The 21,148-nt window shown below is 45.8% G+C and overlaps 1 protein-coding gene and 1 long non-coding RNA gene across 2 annotated transcripts in view; one reads left to right on the top strand and one right to left on the bottom strand.

The window, feature by feature from the left end:
• Positions 1–3,941: 3,941 nt before the first annotated feature.
• Positions 3,942–5,175, bottom strand: LOC142863099 (uncharacterized). Its single transcript, XR_012913985.1, has 2 exons — positions 4,917–5,175; positions 3,942–4,392 (listed from the first exon to the last, which is right to left on the bottom strand). It is a non-coding gene; the product is annotated as an uncharacterized LOC142863099 (long non-coding RNA).
• SH3TC2 (SH3 domain and tetratricopeptide repeats 2) overlaps positions 4,626–21,148 on the top strand; it is a 56,800-nt gene continuing 40,277 nt past the window's right edge. The window contains exons 1-3 of the mRNA XM_012741604.3: positions 4,626–4,927; positions 14,749–14,847; positions 18,314–18,441. Of these exons, the coding sequence (XP_012597058.1) occupies positions 4,876–4,927; positions 14,749–14,847; positions 18,314–18,441 (279 nt within the window). The 5' untranslated portion in view covers positions 4,626–4,875. The remainder of the gene's footprint in view (positions 4,928–14,748; positions 14,848–18,313; positions 18,442–21,148) is intronic.

Here is a 21,148-nt window from a genome sequence, read left to right as displayed (position 1 = left end):
TGTGCCCCACACTGACACCTCTCCCTGCTGTTGCGCCAGCCCTGATGCTGAGTTCTGCTGTCACTTGTCACCTGGCCAGCTTCATTCACCTCCATCAGCTGCCTGGCTCTTGTAGACATGTGAGTTTGCAATCCCTGAGCACCAAGCACTTCTCAAGGGGACAGCAGATATTTGATGGCGATAATGACGACAGTGATGGTTGTGAATAGGTACGTAGGTTGCGTCTCCACTTTTTCTTTTACCATATACTCTTTTTTTTTTTTTTGAGACAGAGTCTTGCTTTGTTGCCTAGGCTAGAGTGAGTGCCGTGGCGTCAGCCTAGCTCACAGCAACCTCAAACTTCTGGGCTCAAGCGATCCTCCTACCTCAGCCTCCTGAGTAGCTGGGACTACAGGCATGCGCCACCATGCCCAGCTAATTTTTTCTATATATATTAGTTGGCCAATTAATTTCTTTCTATTTTATGGTAGAGATGGGGTCTTGCTCTTGCTCAGGCTGGTTTCGAACTCCTGACCTTGAGCAATCCGCCCGCCTCGGCCTCCCAGAGTGCTAGGATTACTGGTGTGAGCCACTGCGCCTGGCCTACCATATACTCTTGAACATTCCTCAATCAAGCTTTTATCCCCACTGCTCCACCAAGATGTGCGGTGTAAGCTCTCTGTCCGCATCTCACTTATTAGCAGCATTTGACATAGTCAGTCACCTCCTGCTCCTGACCCACTTTTTTCACTTGAATTCTGTACCACTACACTCTGTTGATGTATGTCCTCCCTCTGGCCACTCCTCAATCTCTTTTGCTGGTTTCCCCTCCTTTCTTATTCCTATAAAAATTGTTATAGGAACCCAGCTACTCAGGAGGCTGAGGTAGGAGGATTGCTTGAGCCTAGGAATTTGAGGCTGCAGTGAGCTATGCTTGCACCACTGCATTTCAGCCTGGCTGACAGAGCGAGACCTCGGCTATAAAAAATAATAAATAAATAAATAGGATCAGTGTGCTTGCAGGGCTCATTTCTGATACATACTCTATATTCTATCCTCCACTTCCTCCCTTAGAAGATTGCATCCAATCTTGTGACTTTAAATACTCTCTACACACTGACAACTCCCAGATGTTTACCTGCAGCTTCTAAGATCACCCCAAACTCCAGAGTTCTTCATCTATTTTTGCTTGGATGGTTAAAGGACTCTTGAATTTCACATTTGCAAAACCAAACTCTTGGTTTCAATCCACAAATCTTCTCCTCTCCATTATTCAACATTTCAACATATATCAAATTTATTATTCCAGCTGTTCAGGTCAAAAGACCTTAGAATTACCCTTGATGGGATTTTCCTTTCTCATACTTTCACTATATCAGTATATCCATAGGGACTCTTTGAGGTGGTTAATTTTACGTGTCAGCTTGGCTAGGCCATGGTGTCCAGTCATAAAGGTATTTTTTAGATGTGATTATGTTTGAGTCAGTAGACTTTGAATAAAGCAGATTATTGCCCATTATGTGGTTGGGCATCATCCAATCAGTTGAAGGCTTTAAGAGCAAAGATTAAAGTTTCCTAAACAGGAAGAAATTCTCCTTAAGACTGGAACATAGGGCTGGGTGTGGTGGCTCACACCTGTAATCCTAGCACTCTGGGAGGCTGAGGTGGGAGGATTGCTTGAGCTCAGGAGTTTGAGAGCAGCCTGAGCAAGAGTGAGACCCCATCTCTACTAAAAATTCAAAAATTAGCCAGGCATAGTGGTGCATGCCTGCAGTTCCAGCTAACTGGGAGGCTGAGACAGGAAGATCACTTGAGCCCAGGAGTTTGAGGTTGCTGTGAGCGAGGCTGCCACCACAGCACTCTAGCCCAAGCAAGAGAGTGAGACTCTGTCTCAAAAACAAAACAAAAAAAAAAAAAAACACTGGAACATGAGAAACCTGCCCGAGTTTCTAGTTCTCTGGAATTCGGACTGAAGACAGCAATGCCAGCTCTTACAAGTCTCCTGCCCTCTGGCCTGCCCTGTGGATTTCAGATTTGCCAACCCTCACAATTGAACCTAATTCCTTTAAAATTTCTCTCTCTCTCATCTCTATCTCTAGCTCCTATTGGTTCTGTGTCTCTGGAAAACTTTGACTAATACACTATTTCTTCAAAATATGTCTAATATCTAAGTCCCTTGAACCATATCACTCTGGTTCAAGACATCACCATCTCTCTGCTGAATTTTACAATGGCTGCATACCTGGAGTTGCATCTACAGCCTATTTTCCATGGAGCAGCTAGGGTGACCCTTCACAGCCATAAGCCAAGCATGCCACCAATGTCCTTCATTGGCTCCCACTGCATTCAGAGTAAAAGCTGAAGTCCTTGGGTGGCTTCCAAGGCCTTACACTGCTTGGTGCCCTGCTACGTTCTCTGCCCTCCTTTCTCTGCCTTCCCCTGCCTCGCTAGCCTGCAGCCACGCGAGCTCTTCCTGTTACGTGCCGAGCAAGCTCCTGCTGCTCTCTCTGCCTGGAAATCTCTTCATTCTGATGAATTCCTCTGAGCTACCCATGAGAAGAATAACACTAGTTCCTTACATCTCAAGGGAAGCAATGACTGCATCCAAAACGGACTATTCATTTCAGACTTGTCAAAATGTGTGTCTCCACTAACTGCCCCAGGGTGTCGTCCATGACAGATGGCCTGGGATCTTTCCGGTGGCTGGTCTTAGTCATTTACCGTTCCTGACCATTGCCGTACACTGTGTAAGAGTGGTGTGCGGGCAAAAGTCAAGGGAAAATGGTAAGTCCTTGCACGTGTCGGCGTGTGCGGGTCAGAGCACGGCTTCTCTTCACTGCCTCCCTCTCATGGGCCTCCCCACTGGGCGGGGCTGCTTTCTAAAGGAATCCTTGTCCTTTCCTCTTGGGCCCAAGAAAACGTGCTAATTCATACCCAAAACACTGTGCTTTGGCGAGGGAAGGGCGTGAGACGCAGTGTGAGAAGTGGATGCTTGAAATAGATGTGCACAGAGAAAACACCCTCCATGGTGACAGTGTGGCCAGAGGGTCCCTGTCCCCCTGCACTCTGTGCCTCTCTGCCCCAGCCCTCGTCTCCTCAGCCTCCCTTAAACGCTCAGCTGGCCGGTGTCTAGTGGCTCCAGGGGCTCCAGTGTCAGGTCACCCGGTCCTCCCTCACTGCGTGTCCCCGCAGTCACGGGAGGAGCCTGCGCGTGGGAAAGGTGACGCTTCTGGGCTGTGGGATCAGCGAGACCTGGCGGGAGTCCTGAATCTGGCATTGCTAAACGGGGGAGGGGAACTTGGGTGACTTATGCGCCCCTCTTCGCTTACGAAACGGAAATGACGATGCCCACGTTATGGGGCTGTTGTGGGATTTAAATAGAGGTTAACGTGCACGTGCTCGGCCCGGTGCAAACTCAGCGACCGCGGCTCCCTGTGAGCCGGTGCGGAAGCTGGAGCCACACTTCAGGGGCGGGCTCCAGACCCTGTCACCTGCGGAGGGGCTGGTGTGTGCAGGGGGCACTGGTGACCTCTCCCGGGAGACTGAGCCCCACACCGCTCTTCACGTGGTCACCCCAGCGCTCCTCCCCGAATATGAACTGGATCAGGCCGCTGTCCTCCCTGACATGCTTGCGAGACTGACCTTGAGTTCAGCCTGCAAGTGGCCTGCGACATAGGCCCGTCGGGACCCGGCCCACGCCTCCTCGTCTTTGGACCCCTCGCGTGGACCTTTGCTGTAGGCATGAAGGGAACCTTGAGGGGCCGCTGATCCTTGAGTGTGTTATGCAGCCACGCCTCGTCCAGCCTCACCCGCAGGCAGCCGTGTCTTCTCTTGGAATACCTTGCGAGATCTCTCGGGAGGTTTTCGAAATTTAGGCACCCTGTTCCCCTGCCTGTCTGAAACAGGAGAGCGGTTAAGTCTGGTGGGACCAGTTTTTCATGCATACCTGTGGTCTTCACATATTTTTAAAATTTTATTTTATTTTTAATTAACACATAACAATTGTACGTATTTATGCAGGACAGTGTGCTGTTTCAATGCATTTATACATTGAGCAATGACCAAATTTGGGTGATTAGAATAGTCACCACTTCAAACATTCATCCTATTTGAAATATACAGCAAATTACTGTTAACTACAGTCACCCTACCGTGCAATAGAACAGCAGAACTTATTCCTGCCTCACTGCAGCTTTGTGCCTGTTGACCAGCCTCTCCCCAAGCCCTGATGCATTTGTCCCCTGTCCTCTCACTTGCAAATGCTGGGCTACATCAGGCGGTCTCCTGGATCCCTTCCCAGCAGCAGCCCGGGTTTGCACGCTCTCCAGCGAAGAGTCGGCTCGCTGGTGCTGCCGGGTGGAGGTGAGATACTGCGCCCACAGCTCCAGCTTTGTCACATCGCCAAGGAGGCATCTGCAGAGAGAGGCTGGGTGGGGATCCCTGTCCAAGGGGTGGCAGGCCAGCCAGTGTGGACCACACCAGCCAGGGAGGGGCGAGCCCAGCAGTGTTGACTCCTGGGTGCTCTCGGTCCTCCTTCCCTTTCCTGGCCGCCCCCACAAGAACCACACTGTGTATGTCAGAGCTAGAATGCGAGGAATGTGCTGCAGCCTGCGAGGCGTGGAGTGATCTGCAGAGAGGCAGGGAGGAGCCCTGCTCCCTAGCAGAGGCTGACAGTGCAGGAGCTGTGGGCCTGAGGGCTGGGCCACCCCTCCCACCCTGCCTGGGCCTCCTGCTGCAGCCGGGGTATCAAAGGCTGCATTGTGCATTGAGAGGGCCTCGGTCCCTCGTGTGCCAGGGAGGAGGCGGGAGGAGGGACACCGTTGGGAGGCTGTTTCCTCCCAGCACTCTTCTGGCCGGTGTTCCCAGGGGCCTTGCCCAGGGTAGGATGGTGCACACATGGGTGGCTGCTTCTGCATCCCCGGGGACCGGAGTCTGACCTGGGGCCCAGGTGAGTTTCCTGGGGTGTCCTGGCCTGTGGCTTGGCAGAGGTGGTTGGTCCAGTGGAGGTTCAGGGACCTGCTGGCTTGGGGAAGCTCCTCTTCCAAAGATGGCGAGACGGTTGTGCTTTCTCCGCCCTTCCCTGTTCCATATTTGTCACTTTGCCTTTGTAAATCAGGAGTCAAGCCTGAGAAGCATCTACTTTTCCTGAAGAAAGAGGCTCTGAACTCTCCCTGCTGAGGAGCTGAGCTGCTCTTGGCTGCCACTCCGGGGTGTGACTAAGCCCTTCCTTCCTTTCTTCCCAAGATTCCCTAGGACAGGAAGAAAGTTCAGGCAGTGAGTTCCTCTGTGGCCTACGGGGGGTCATAAATTTGGCCCTAGTTGCTCAAGCCTATTTTTGTCGGGGTTTCTGTTACTGGAGAAAAACAGGCAGTTTCCTGCCTCTACCTATTACAGTGTGATTTTTTTTGTTGGGGGAATGTCAATTTGAGGCCATGGAGAGCTGTTGCTCTAAGAAGTTGTCAAGTCATCTGAGATTTGACTTGGGGACCAAGCATTCTGGTTTGCCTGGCACTGAGGGCTTCTCTGAGATGCAGTCAGTGCTAAAACCCGGACAGTCCCAATCAAACCAGGGTGGTTGATCACCCGGATGCAAGCTCCTTGCTTCTTTTCAGAGCAGAGCCAAGGCGGGGCCCTGTGTTCTCTCGTGTGATATTCATCAGCGTGAGCGGTGGCTTTGGGGGACAGTGGGGGTGGACTGGGGGAGGGAGGACTCATTTGGGAGATAGAGGAGCATTTCTCCAAGGAATCGTTCCTAACCTTGCTAGGATCGTGTGTCTTCCTGGCGCACCGCCGTGGTTCCTGGGATGGGCACACGGAACACCCCGAGCTGGGGGCTTCCTACTCTCGTACAGATGACTTCCCCCTGTGGTCTTGTGAGCTGGGCTTGTGGAAGGCACTCGAGGTCCTTAAAGGGAACCTGCAGCAGCCAGAGTCTGCGTCCTCCGCTCAGGGTCCGGCCCTGGGCGCCTTGGCACCTGCAGCAGGGAGTGCCTCCCGGACAATGGCCACCTGGACCTAAAACTATAAGCAAACAAACCCTAAACAATGCCCTGGGTGCAGAAGGTACAATGTTACCTATGAAACACTTTGCATCTCCGGATTTCTGGGATTTATAAACTTTTCAGTCCCTCTCCCTAAATCCTATTGTCATTGTACCCCAAGGGAGCAGACATACTAGCATGGAGGGCAGACACGTGGGACCACTGGCCTGGGTGTCAGAGACCTGGGTTCTGGATATGACTCAGTCTACCTCCGCTTAGGCAGGTGTCATCATGGCTAGTCACCTGGTCTTTGAGGCCAAAGTACCTGGGTTTGATCTTGGTTCTTTTACTTGCCTTGAGCAATTTAGTCAACCTCTCTGTGTCTTCGTTTCCTCATCTGTGGCTTTTACGAAGTGATTACACCTTCCTGACAGGGTCGTGGTGGGGATTCAGTCTGCATGCGAAACACTTAGAACAGCCTGGCATGCAGTTAAGTAAGCACAATAAATGATAGCTATTGTTAGTGACATTTCTGTGACCCTGGCATATCTAGTTCTCTCTCTGGGCCTCCATTTGGTCTTCTGTAAAATCTGGGTGCTGTGAACTGCTGTGTGGAGGTGTCTTATGAAGAACTGCCCCTGCGCCCCAACCCTGGGCTGGAGCAGCTCTGCTTCTACTTGACGTTTGTCCTTCAGCCAAAGATTTGCTGTAGAACAGTTATGCAGCTCAGAACAAAGAAACTGATATTGAAGAAGGCATCTTCGATTTTTTTCTGATACTATCATTCAATTGTTTTATTCTGTCAACTATTTTTTGCCATTGATTACTGGTTGATAACAGATTGATAGCAGATTTACCTTTTCCCCGAGAGTCAGCCAGCCATGTGTTTCTATCACAATGGCTTTTCGTGCCCACACGTGTCAGGCCTTTCCCTTGGGAGGTTGATATGGGTGTCGTAGTGAAGCCAGTTGATTAAAAACATCCCCATTCTGGATGTCCCTGTATATCTTAGAGAAAGGGAACACAGTGTGAGACCCATTCAGGAGCAACTTAATAGTTGTGTGACCTTGAGCAAGTCTCTCATGCGTTTTGAAGGTCACTTTTCCTGGCTATAAGTTGGATCTAATGATATTATCCAACACATGAAACTTTTGTGAGGATTAAATCAGATAATTCATCTTATGGACTTAGCACAGCGTCCGGCTTCTGATAACCTCTCAATAATTCTGGGATGTTTCATTGTTAGCTAATGTGGACCACTCCCAAATCCCTTCTTCCTAATTCCTCACTTTACTGGAGAAGTCTGTGCTCATGTTTCTTTGGCTGCTCCTGTCTTTGTGTCTGTTTAAGTGGGAGCTAACAGTGAGGATGAAACAGTGAGTCCTCCAGGATAAGGGAGGCAGGAAACAAGGCTCTTGATAGCACTGAGCACTGGACAGCTGCCCAGCTCGTCTGCGAGACATGATAACGAATGTGGCTTCTGACTACCCCAGGCGTCTGCATTCTTACACAGGGACTCCGCCTGCGGCATCTGCTCCCCGAGATGTTTCTCATTTGCTCACAGAAATATCCTGATTGCACATAGTGAGAGGGTAGGTTTTTGGTAACTGACACCATCTCTGACTTCCTCACCCCAGCAGTTTCTTGCCACTGTTTACTAAATTATAGCTGATCACTTTGGATCATAGAGAAAGTCATGTCAAAGTTCGTTAGTATGAAAGCTTCTATGGGAGGCAGAGGCGGGCGGATCGCTCAAGGTCAGGAGTTGGAAACCAGCCTGAGCAAGAGGGAGACCCCGTCCCTACTAAAAATAGAAAGAAATGATTGGCCAACTAAAAATATATAGAAACAAAAATTAGCTGGGCGTGGTGGCGCATGCCTGCAGTCCCAGCTACCTGGGAGGCTGAGGCAGAAGGATCGCTTGAGCCCAGGAGTGTGAGGTTGCTGTGAGCTAGACTGACTCTACGGCACTCTAGCATGGGCAACAGAGTGAGACCCTGTCTCAAAAAGAAAAAAAAAAAAAAAAAAAAAAAAAGAAAGCTTCTAGAACTCCCTTATCTTCGAGACCTTTTTGAAGAAATTTGGCAGATTTACACCGGTAAAAAGAGGATGTAGGTTGGGCATGGTGGCTTACACTTGTAATCCCAGCACTTTGGGAGGCCAAGACAGGGAGGATTGCTTGAGGCCAGGAGTTTGAGACCAGCCTTGGCAACATAGTGATATCCCATCTCTACAAAAAATAATTTAAAAAGAGAAGATATGGGAGGGATACATTTGTCTACACGAATCACTGGTATTTGTAACTTTCTTTCAACCTTTTTGATAAATGTGACTCATTGATAATAATAGGAGATTGGGGGGTGAATGCTGACAATAGTAAATGATGCTTTACTTTTGAATTTTAAAAGGCTTGTAAAGCATTTTGAACTTTTAAAAGGCTTGTAAAGCATTTGAACATACCAATAATAGAGAATATTAGAGTAATAAGCCCACCATTTATTGGTAACAAATTTTTACTTTTTGCCATATTACCTTGAGAACTTCTTTCTTTATCTCTCTTCTTCTTTCTTTCTACTTTTTGAAAAAATAAAAGATCCAACAAATACACTTAGGGTTCTCTGGAGAGCTCTGCTTTCTCCACAAAGTTAATCACTTTCATGAATTCAATGGTTTTGTGCTTTTACTACATATTGATGAACCTACAATCATTACAAAGAATGATGTTGTAGATTTTTAAACTTAAACAAATGATAGCATTATGCAACCTTTTTCTTTTCTTTTGTTTTTTGCCCTACATTATAATCAGAAATATATCCATGTGGATAGATGTAACTATAATTCTAATTTGATATTTGTCTCAAGAAAGAGAAAGTGGGTTTACATCATAAAAACTGCTGATGGTATGCTTGTCAGGCCAAAAAAGAAAGAAAATGTAGGTGGAGAAAGAAAGCATGCAGGGGAATGTTTACAGTCCAGTTTTTACTTAAAGTCGAGGGTGGTGGTGGGTGGGTAGCAATGAGAGGCTGAGAAAGGAGAAATGAGAGTGAATTCTCACATTCAGCAAATTGTCATGTGTGAGATGTTTCCCTGATCAGGAACCTTAGACCTCAGAGTTCTGAGGGAAGGTTAATGTAGTGGAAATGCCAAAGGTCTGTACCCACTGATTTGGATAACTCTGACTCTTTTGCCTACTCGCTGTGTGACCTTGGTAAAATCACTACTCCACTCTGGGCCTTCGTTTCCAACAGTAAAATTTGGAGTGGAACTAAATGATCTCTCACATCCCTTCCAACATTCATTTTCTTTAATTATTACCTCTTCCCCATCTTTATTCCTCGCATTCAATAGGTAATGATGCCTTCTCTTTTCTTGCTTTAAAATATTAATATAACATCATTCGCTCTATCCCCTCACTTTTCATTACCAGGATCACAGTCCCCATTCTCACACCCATAACCCTGGATTTCCATAGCAGCCAGTCGGCTGGGCCCCCACCTCTTGAGCTTCCCTCTCCCTGTCTTTCCTATTCCACCATAAGTAGAAGTTTCCGTTTTACTATGCCACTTCTGTGTTCAGGAATGTTGCACAGCTCCCTGTTTCTTACTGTATCCATTCGGAACACCTCTGCCTACTTTAAAGTGCTCCCCTTCCCGACCCTCCCATGCTTATCAGTGTTAGTCCCACTATCTCCCACCTCTCCAGTTCTCGAACAGGCTGGCCTCTGCTGTCTGGTGTGTGTGTGAAACTCACGCCCACCTAGCCTGCTGATCTCTTTACCAGTAATCCTGCTTTCCCTCACCCATAAAAATCTGCCAAGAAAGTAAAAAGCAAGCCACAGACAGGGGAATATTTGCAAAACACACATCTGATACTTATATCCTGAATATACATGTACCTAGATGTGTGTGTTTATAAACTCTTATAATGCCACAATGAGAAGATAATCCAATAAAAACTGTGCAAAGTGTTTATACCGATACTACCGTATGGAAAAATATATGGATGGCAAGTAAGCACATAAAAAATGTTTAACACCATAAGTTATTATGAAAATGCAAATGGAAACGAGCTAAAACTGCATACCGCTTAGTATGGGTAAAATGAAAAAGACTGATAGTATCAAGTGTTGGTGAGGATGTGGAGCAACTGGAGCTCACGTACATTGCTAATGGCAATACAAAGTGGTATAGTGACTTTGGAAACCAGTTTGGCAGTTTTAAAATGAATCTCAGTGTTTTTTTTTTTTGAATTGAGTATTAGTAACTTCTTCTGATCAATAATTGTAAAAATGAAACTAGCTTACATCAAAAGTAAGTTATTCATTAATACGAGAGCTATCCGGAAGGTATCCAGCCATGTAATATGAAACATTGATTAACAATGGTTGCATGCTTTCTGAACATCCCTTGTAAATGAAAGTCCAGGGTATTTTTTTGGGTTTTTTTTTTTTGCTTCAGGTATGGCTGGATCAAGACACACAAATGACGTTATCTGGAATCTATCTTTCCTAAGCTCTGTGCTGCACTGGAGTCAACCTCAGGCAGGCTCTCTCCCTGCAGCTCCAGGCTGTCACATTTACATCTTCAAGGGCAGCAGAAAGAAATTTTCTCTTCCCTAAGAGTGATGATGAGGTCCTACGTCTAATTCTCATTGACTTAACCTTGGTCACTTGGCCATGGCACAGCAGTTGGACTATGCTTGAGTCATGTGCCCACTTTCAGAGCCAGGGGTGGGCTCAGAGCCACATGAACCGTACAGACTGGGTTCACCTAGGCCACGTGGCTAATGAGGAAGCCAGGGTTTGAGTCTAGGACTGTCTGATTGCTACCTGTTCCTAGCCACTTCTCTCTCTGCCTTCAGCGTTAGAAAACAAATGTATGCCCATTACAAAATATTTGAAAAGTAGAGTATTTGGAAAGTAGACAAACGTATAGAAATGACTGTTAAAAATGACTCAGCAATAACTGCCACAGGCCTTTGGCTCATTTTCTTTCAGTCATTAAAAAAAAATCATATATTTTTCCTAAGGTAATTGAACCTATGTGATATTCTTTTGTTGCTTTGAATTGTCTCTGTTTCTTTTTCAAGGCTCAGCTTGAGTTTGGAATTCCTTCATGTGGAAATAGAACTCTGTGTGTAAAAGAGCTCTGGAAACTGTAAATCCCTATGCAACAGTAGTTACTGTTTTGTTATTCTAGAGCTCACTCTAATTTTCCAGCTTCCTTATTGTTTGTTTCTCAAGGAAGTGCCCTTGTGGCTGGTGGATCCTGAGGATGATGGTGAATTGGCTTCAGCCTTCTCGCACGCTAGGGGATATCAGACATAGCCAAGATCCTAAAAAATGCACATCTCCAAACTCTACCCTTGGATTTTCCAAGGTAGAGTAGGTAGAGAAGGCTCCAAGAATATTTTAAAATTCACCTTTTTTATTAAAGTTTAACATTGATACACAATTGTGTGTGAAATCCTGTGTACAGTGTGGTAACTTTTCACAAGGCGAATATATCCAGCTGTGTTGTTCCATGCAGTTGTAACTCTTTCATTCTCATTGTTGCATTGGATTCAATTATATGTACCATCATTTGCTTATCCATTCTTGTGTAGATGGACATTTGAGCTGTTGCCAGATTTGGGCTGTTACGAATAGTGCTGTTCCGAATATTTTAGGAGATGTCATTTGGTCTGAGTGCATGCAAATTTTTGGCTTGAATTGACATTGTCAGTTTTCCAAAGAGAAAATGTTCAAATTTTACTCCCACACTTGCAGTAATATGGAAGTTCCAATTGCTCTATACCCTTACAAACACTTGGCTTTATCTGTCTTTTTCATTTTAGCCAGTCAGTATAGTTGGGTTCCAATGTGGTTTTAATTGTTATTTCTCTGGTGAGGTTGAGCAAATTTTCATCATCTGTTAACTGTTTGGATATTATCTTTGATGAAATGCCTATTCAAACCTTCTGCCCATTTTTCTAGTGGGCTGCCTACCTATTTGTCACAGATTTTTAGCATTCTCTATATATTCTAGGTTTGAGTTCTTTGATGACTATACATATTATCAGAATTTTCTTTTACTCTTTCAATTGCTTTTCACTTTTGATTGCACCTTTGGTTAATAAATATTCCCAATTTTAATGTATTACAATTTATCCATTATTCTTTTTGAGGGTAGCACTTTTCCCCTTCTGTTCAGGAAATCACTGACAGCCTCAAGTCACGCAGATATTCTTCTGTATTTTCTACAGGTTTTTTTTTGTTTTTGTATAGACACCTGTTTAAAAACAATTACCTAAGTAATTCTGATGCAAACAGTCCACAAATCACATTTTGCAAAACCTGTCAATTTTCTGTTCTAAACCTCTCATATGGTTTAAAAGCTTCACATCTTCTCCATGTCAGGGTCACCATCCTGGACTTCCCTTCTTCAAGGTGGGCTCACTTCAAAGTCCCTCATTGTCAAGCCATTGTCTCTTCTCTTATTTTAATTACTTTTTTGTAGAGACAGTGTCTTGATATGTTGCCTAGGCTAGTCTTGAACTCCTGGCCCCAAGCAACCCTCCAGCCTCCACCTCCCAAAGTGCTGGGATTATAGGCATGGGCTACTGCTCCCAGCCAATTGTCCTCTCATGGCATTCCACAACAGGAACACACTCTCAAGCTTCGCAGAGCCAGGTGTAAATGAGTGAGTGGATAGAGTGGGGACCACTGTGGCCAGAGAACAAGTGCCCTGTAGGGTCAGCATCCACTCAGCCTCAGCTGACTGTGTGGCCCTGGGCTATAGATCTTGCACATTTCAAAGCAAACCTAAGCATATGGGTTATGTAAAATATTCTTATTTCTAATCCTGTCCAGTGATTCAAACTAAAAATTTACTGTGTGGGCCAAAAGAAAAGAAAAAAAAAAGTTGTTTGTGGGTTTGCTATAGCCTATGGTCAAACTTTGTCCCAGGGTAGAGAAGCTGTCACTCCCAGTGTGGTCCTGGTGGCACGAGCATCACCTGGGAACACATTAGGTATGCAGAATCTCAGCTTTCACTACTGAGGCAGAATCTGCATTTTATCAATATCCCGGGGTGAGTCATACCCACACTAAAGTTTGGGAAGCACCTATTTAAGATCTGTGGTTCTCAACACTGGCTCAAATCGGAATCATTTTGGGGAACTTAAAAAAAAATACCTATGGCTGCAGGATGGACCCCCAAAATCAGAATCTCCAGGGATGAAATAGTAATTTTAAAAAGCAACCTGGGTGATTTAAGTAGGCAGCCAGGGTTCAGAAGCACCAATTTAGATCGACCCTTCATTTATAAATGGGGAAAGTGAAATCTCAAAGAGCGGGCAGGTGAGGTGCCTTGGCCAAGGTCATGTAACTCCCGCATGGGAGGATTTGATTAGTGCCCATTCTCACATCATCACTCCCAGGCCAGAGCCTTTTGGCTGCAGTTGCTTTTGGTTCCTGGGGGCGGAACTACAGAATGATCCTGTTTGACTACAGCTCATTACCTCCGGCTTTCCAGGCTAAGCTGCTTAGCTTTCAGCACTGAACAGCTAACAAGATTTCCTGGATGTGAGCTGGTGGGCCCCTCCTGCCTGTTGGAGCTGAAATCTGTTTCGTTCCCCTTGTATATCCCCCAAAAGAGTGCTAACTGCTTCCTGCTATGAGGACAAGGAAGGTCCCCAACGTGGGTGTCAGAATCCCCTGCACAGGCACAGAGTGGAGACACAGGCTCTTGGCAGCAACACGAGAATTTAGGTTCAGTATTCATCGACAGTGAGTGTGACTGCTCCATCCCTGTCGCAGTCTTGGGCTGTGTCATCAGAAGCATCGATCCGGAACGCAAACCCTGGTGGGCCTGCTTGACCCCGACCCACAGTTTTACAAGAAACTGGGAGGGTCAAATGAGTGACTCACAAGGAGTGGTTGAGCCAAGATTCCTAAGCCTTCTTTCCAGGACCAGGTCAGGCTTATAATATTCTGACCCTATGGTATAGTTCTTAAGCAATTTCATAGAAAAAGAAGGACAGAATCCAGCGACCAAAATGAACATGTTAAGGACTCGAGTTCCCTTGTTGCATTTTGAGGATACCGTAAAGGAGGCCGCATTCTGTAGCAGTGCTGTGACATTTCCCCTGTACCCATTTCCTTATGCTTCACGGCTGTACCGTCTTCTCTCTTTTCGACACTCTGCCATCAAAGTAACCTTCGCCCCAGCCCTAGCCCGTGTCCTGACCTTCTTTCTTCTTTTCACTCCAATTCTACAGCTGCAAAGCCAAGAACTTTTTGGAGAGCTGGGAAGAGAGTGGTCCCTAATAGGAGCTTATTTAGTGGACAGACAGGACAGCTAGGGACAATCGTACATTTCAGGGACATTACAGCCATTCCCCAGTCATTTCCCAGATGATGCCAGTCTCTGTCTCCACTCCAGCTCTTCCGTTATCCACCCACTGACCCTAAGCCTTGCTGTAGTCAGACCCATGCTGACCTGTGTAGGCTCAGTGTATACTGAGCACCTTCAGTATACTAAGCCATGGGACTGGGTTTGACTTGTGGGTGGGAATCCGCTTTTGTAATAAGATGGGGACACCTGGCCTGCTGCGGGATTGAGATAGCATGCATGGCAGTTCTTTGGTAACAGCGGAGTACACAATAATTGTAAGGCAATGGTGATAGCTATTAGAATTCTTCCATGCCACCAATCCCGGAAAAAATTGTCACTTTACAAAAACGTGCAGTCCTTGCTTATAACTTGCTTACACTCAAGTGAATGAATTTTCATTTTATCTTTTCCAGGTAAAGAAACTCCTTCCAAGGATCCAACTGCGTCGAGTGAGTGGATAGGCTCATCTAAATACAAGCCAAAATGTTTCCTGCCACAGAACATGACTTCAGGTATCTAAATCCCAAAGACAAGCTCTATTTCAAAAGACACCCTCCGTGTAGAATATTGCAGTAACCTCGTTATCTCTCCCATCTACAGACTCCCTCTCTCTCACCCTTTCCTGGAGCTGCCACCAAATGCATCTTTGTAAGCTTGACTTTAACCACCATAGTCACTTGCTCACGAAACCCCCACTGCACTCCATTGTCTACGAGGTTAATTCAGTTAATTCGAACCTCCTCCGTGTGGCACTCAAATCCCTTCACAACCTGGCACAATTAGGAGCTCCATACATATTTGCTGTGTTAAGGAAAGTATGTCATAAGTTAGATTTTAAGGTACTGGGGGGCAGGGGTAATTTTTGTTCCTACACAGTTGGCACTCAGAAAATGTTTGGTAAGTAAATATATGAATCGTTGAATGAATATGTGGTGGTCACATCTGTATTCTATATCATACCTAACACAGTGCCTTATTGTAGCAGGTTCTGAATAAACATTTATTAAACAGCTAAATAAGCAAACGAAGGGTTGAATAGGTGGGGGGAGATTGGCCCAGCAGAAGGGCATCTGTATGAAGCTTTCAGAAGCAGAAAAAGATTTTGAAATGAATGTGAAAAAAAAAAAATCCTATTCTTAAAACCTGTCTCTCCCAAAGTCCCCTTTAAGAGACCTTGAGGAAGCTCACAAAAAGAAAATTATCATCAGAGAAAACTACAGCTGGGCTGAAGCCTGGACCGGAAACCCTGAGGACAAACCTATGGAAGAGTTGGTTTCTGTGGTGCAGCAGCCGTGGCCATTGATTTGAGGGCGAATCGTGTGCCCAGCGATCCTGGCATGTTCTTCTGAGCATGCTCACATGCTCGCCTTGAGGGGGAGGCACAAAAACCCCCAGTTAGCAGGCGGGAAGCGGTCTCAGAAGGGGAAAGGACGTCACCTCCACACAGTTGATATGTGACCAGAATCACGGTCATTCATAACCACGATGCCCCTTTGCCCTCCAAAAACACACCTCTCCCTGGGATACAAAATAGAGATTTGTGAAAAAGATTTACATTATGAATATTTTAAAGACTATCCATCATATAGTAGATATTGTATAAATGTCTCCCCTGGTTCTTTCTTTTCCCAATTTCAAATTCAAAACTGTCAGACTGCTTGGGTGGCAGTGAGAAGAACCCTGCCCTTGGTTTCTTCCTTTTGTGTCAACGTGCTTATCAGCCTGTCAGGTTGGGCACCATCCCTGAAAAAAACCCGAATTACCATCTGCCGTTTCACGAACTGAGCGGAGTCAGCGTTTTGCCTTATCGATGCATGAAGGCCACTGAACAAAGGGCATCTGTATGTGAAACTGGACCGGCCTCGGGCTGAGCGTGTCCGTCCTTCAGCGGTTTCCGCCCCGACCACGTTCCTAGGAAGGTCGCGGAGTGAGGAGGGAGGCTCGTCTCGGCTGCCAATTGCGCCTTTCTGCGGAACAGTCGCAGACAGAATCACTCGGACGCAACTTCTTGATGACAGGGCAGGCTTCCGGAAGGACTAAAACATGGCCCAATAGACTTCACGCTAAAACTGGAGTGAACCGGAGTCACTCCCCACTCGGGGCAGTGACTCCCAGCGCGGGGCACTGTGGGGTCCCACGGTGGGCACAGACGTCCTGCTCTGAGCGTCGGTTCTTGCTGTCGGAGAGCTCAAAAGCAGGTGGCTTATTTAAGCCCAGGTCTTTCGCGATCCGTGTATATGGCAAGGAGGTCCACACTGAAGGGGCTATCCGACAGCAGTGGCTATTCCAAGAGAGATTCCAGAGGGGAGTCTGGATCAGGTTTTGGAAGGACGGGAGAGACCGGGTTTGGAAGAAAGAACCAAATGAGTGGGGGACGGGGCAATTGCTAATGCTCCATGTGTTTATCGAACATTTAATATGTGCCGGGCACTGGGAAAATATGTTTATATGCCCAGTGTCATTCAGTAAGCCTCTTAGAACCCCTGTGGGTTTTGCAAATGGAGAAAGTCAAGCATGTGACTGTTCAGATAACACAGTTACTGAGTGGTGGAGTGAAGCCTTAAGCCCGAGTCTGTGCGACTCCTCCCTGGGCCTCATCTTTATGCTGCGCCTCCTCCTAGCCATCAGTGTGCTGTGAGGCGGCCAGATGGAGGGCTGCACGGGGGCTGCTGAAAATGGTGGGGTTGAATGAAATTGGAACACAGACCGGGGAGGGACTTAGTAGGACAAACATCCCCTCGAAGTTCATATCAAAGCCAAGTCATTTGGGAATGTCGTATGCGAGCTGATCAGCAGCCACAGCGTTTTCAGGACTTCTAGGTTAAAGACAGGCCTTCTAAAGGTAGGGAGGGGTTCAGGGCTGCCTTGTGGACCAAGCCCAGCACGATAGGGACCGTCTCTAATGTGCTCAGGAACTTGTAAAGTCCTGAAGCAAGTTGGAGCTGGAACAGAGACCTCTGGGATTGTCTAGTCCGGTGCTTTCTTGGTTTATTGTGTTGGATAATTCTTAACAGGTTGCTACTTACTATATCTAAAGAAGACACATTGCAAAGTGCAATTGTAAGATAAACCTCCACAGTGTGGCCTTTCTTGACAATATTATCCCATGTCATACCCCACCCCCTAGCTGCTTCATCCTTCTGTCTCTTAACCCTATTAAGTTTTTTTTAACAGCACTTTTCTCCATCTGGAACTATTGCATTTATGGAATTTCTTGCCAAGTAGAATATAAGCTCCATGAGAACAAGGACCGTGCCTATCTTGTTCTCTGCTGTAACATCAGCACCTAAAACAGCTGCTGGCTCTCATGGGAGGTTCTCATTAACTATTTGTTAAGTGAATGTGCATTTTGAAGGACTTAAAGATAGGCTTTAATACACTAAGTACCCTGCCAAAGATTAACAAGTGCAGTATCAGAAAGAAACTGGTGAGAGAAAATGTGTGTGGGTATGTATAATTCATAAAATATATGTCCATTACATATTATAAATTTAATTTATAGCTACATTTACTTAAATATGGGGAAAGTGGTATTCATTCAGAACTTTCACAAATCATGCACAAGAAGCAATACATGTACTGGCTGGTCCTATAGTCAGCACCATTATGTCAGCGCCAGGCAGCGTAGGAATAAACCCAGCACGAGGCAGAAAGAACCAATATGAGAGCATCATTTGCGATACCAGAGCCATCCTGGGTGTCAGTATTCTCCCCCCCCATTATCTCTGGGGAAACAGTTTAAAGGGGCACTCAGAAGAATGTTAAAACCACTCTAATCTCCCAATTTAGGGTTTAGGTGAACGTGTAGGGGGAACGTTGGGGATTTGTCTAATTCTTTTTTGTTTGAAGAGAAGGAAAGAGGAGTTTATTAATTCACCAGCAGAGGAGGCTGGCGGACTCCCGTATCAAAGTAACGGTGTCCTCTCTTCCTTTTTACTGCGTTGCCAGCCTGATCCTTCTCCCTCTGTTCTCTTTAAGATCTGGTGCTCTCTTTCTGTGTGAAGAGCCGCTCCAGGAGGTGTGTAAATGGCCCCTTGCACGAAGCGGCCCGGAGACGCCTCTGGACGCTGGAGAATGAGGACCAGGAGGTGCGAGCACTGTTTAAGGTGAGCGCAGGAGGCCGGTAGGAGTCTGGGTGCAGGGCTTGTGTCGGGTCCCTAGCACCTAAGACAGCACCTGGAGCAAAGTGGGCCCTCCAGAAAACGTCTGCCTGCCAGACAGACTAACGTCATGAGTGGTTATATACACATTCTCCGCTTAGCAGGAAAGGGCAGCAACTCGGAATGGGGCGACCTGGAGTTGCTGAGTCAGAGAAAAGATGGTTTCAAATCTGCTACTATTAGTTGCATGACCTTCGGGGAGTTACCCCTGTAGGATGGAAACTGTTATAGCACTAGCTCATTATGTACACTTTTTTTTTCCTAATGAGATAATTTTGAATTTTATTTATTTTTTACTGGGATGGAATATATATATAACATAAAATGTTTAGCGTTTTTAAAGCGTACGGTTCACTATGGCATTAAGTACATTCACAGCTTATTCGTCCCCAGAACTTTTTCATCATTGCAAACTGAAACTCTCCCTGTTTTTTTATTTATTTTTTATTTCGGTATATTATGGGGGTACAGATTTTAAGGTTTCAATAAATGCCCATTCCCCCCCTCCCCCCATGAAACTCTCCCTGTTAAACAAGAACTCTCCACTATCCCTTCTCCCCTGCCTCTGGTGACCACTAAATATATTTTCTGAAAGCACCAAAATTGTCAATCAAAAAGCAATGACTATAAATGTTAGGATGTAAGGAAGAAAAGACAATAAAGTAGATAAACCAATTCCTCATCTTTCCTAGTGAGTAGACGATATCTTCAACTGTTAAACAAAGGAAGAAGGATAAGATCAAATTGCTTCCAATTTAGGAGGTACTAACTAGTAGGATTAACATCACAAATGGGTAAAAGTTGTTGCAACTAGAGGTAGAGGAAGGAGAATATTGCCTTACATGTGCTCTAGTTATTTTTACAGTTTCTACATTAATCTGGTACAAATTCACAGAAGAAAAGTACTCTAAATGTCAAGCAGCAAAAAAGATAATGTCTGGCTTTTCAGGAGGAGAAAATGAGATAGTATCTGTAGAGTGCTTGGCATGGTGTTTGGGCAGTGGTATGCACTCCATAAATAGTAGCTAAGGGTTTTAAGTTTTACTTTTTTTTTTTTTAATCCCCGGAATTTAGGAACTTGGAGACATTGGCTGCTAATTGCTACCATAGATTTTCCTTTGTTTCGGGTCATCTTTGGCATGGCGGGAGCAGGGCTGATTGTGAGAGCCAGCCTGCTGGGCTGAGGCTTGAGCTGGTCAAGCTTGAGGGCTGAAGCCGAGGCCTGGAGTCAGCTGGATCTGAGATCTAATCAACGTGCCCCTGCAGGTGACCTTCGGCCAGTTACTTAACCTCTCTGTGCCTTGACCTTCTTGAATACAAAACAGGGATAAAGGCATTTTTCATTAGCCCTAGGATGCCATCGATTATAAAATGTGCCATTACTTTATGCAACTCCAAGAAAGAAAACAAATGCTGCCAGTTAAGAGTGATGCCATGCTTCTTCATCTTCTATTTCAGAAGTGGTTAAGTGTGGTAAAAGCGCATCTTAGAAGGGATTAAATACTGTCATCGCATTCTCTCCCCAGGACCGTTGTGGGAGTTAGATGAGGCATTGCTCTTAAAGCTCTTGGTGCGGTGCCTGGCAAGTAATATGTTCTCTGTAAATCGCTTTGACCTACCACCCACCCCTTCCCTGATTATGGGATCTGTATCTGCCAAGGATCTGGGGCCTCCTGGGGTCTGGGGTGGCAGAACCCCAGAGTTCCGACTTTGCTGAACCAGGGGCTCTTCCTTTGGATTCTTATACCCTTTTCTCCTTCCCCTAAGGTTCCCTCCTGATACCACTCGGGAGGTTGGTGTTGACGGCAGGACCTGGCCTGGGGGAGGGGTGTTCTTACCATCTCTAGTTATTGCCGACTCCATGGGCTTAGACAAGCAACAGATATTTAGGGGAAAACCAGTTTGGCAGTGATTCAGGCCCGTTTTTTTTTTTTCAGGCATTAGAAAAAAAAAGAAAAAGAGGCTTTCAGGCTTCTTGTTGCTCTGCTTGTGGGCATGTAAGTCAGAACACCTTTCTGGAGGGCAGCAGGGTGCCTGCATTTTAGGATTGGAAATGTGCACATCTTTGTGTTCCCAGCTGTACTTCTTAAAATCACTTTTGTCAAAACAATTAAGGATGTGCACAAAGGATGTTCATTGCAGTGCCATTTAGGATGTTGAAAAATATAAAACTGTCCAAATGCGAAACTATAAGGAAATAAGAATCAATTATGTTGAGTGCAAAAATGGCAAATGCAACCATTAAAAATAATGTAGACTCCTCAATGACATGGGAGACGGTTCATAAAATATTTTTTTAGCAAGAAAAGATTGCAAAATAACTTACGTAATATGATTCTATTTATGTAAAATAGTTCTATGGAAACTTGTGTAGGAAAAGGGATTCCGGGTCAATACACGAAGGTGTCAACATTGGTGATCTCTAGGAGGATGGGTTTGGGATGATTTTTTATTTTTATGTGCTTTGGTTTTTCTGTTTGTCAGCTTTACAAAAATAATCATTAGGCACATTCATAATCCAATTTGCTTCCAAGATGCCTTCTATGAATCATCCTCTACTCTCCCCCACACACTCCACCCCCCTACCCCCCTGCCCCTCCGCAAAAAGTAGCATTCTCTGTACGTAGTTCTGCACCCTGGCTTCTTTTGTCGC

The sequence above is a fragment of the Microcebus murinus genome, chromosome 21 (genome assembly GCF_040939455.1).
Source record: "Microcebus murinus isolate Inina chromosome 21, M.murinus_Inina_mat1.0, whole genome shotgun sequence".
In the NCBI taxonomy this organism is placed as follows: Eukaryota; Metazoa; Chordata; class Mammalia; order Primates; family Cheirogaleidae; genus Microcebus; species Microcebus murinus.
The sequence above is the reverse complement of the archived record's forward strand: the minus strand, read 5'-3'. Positions and strand labels throughout refer to the sequence as shown.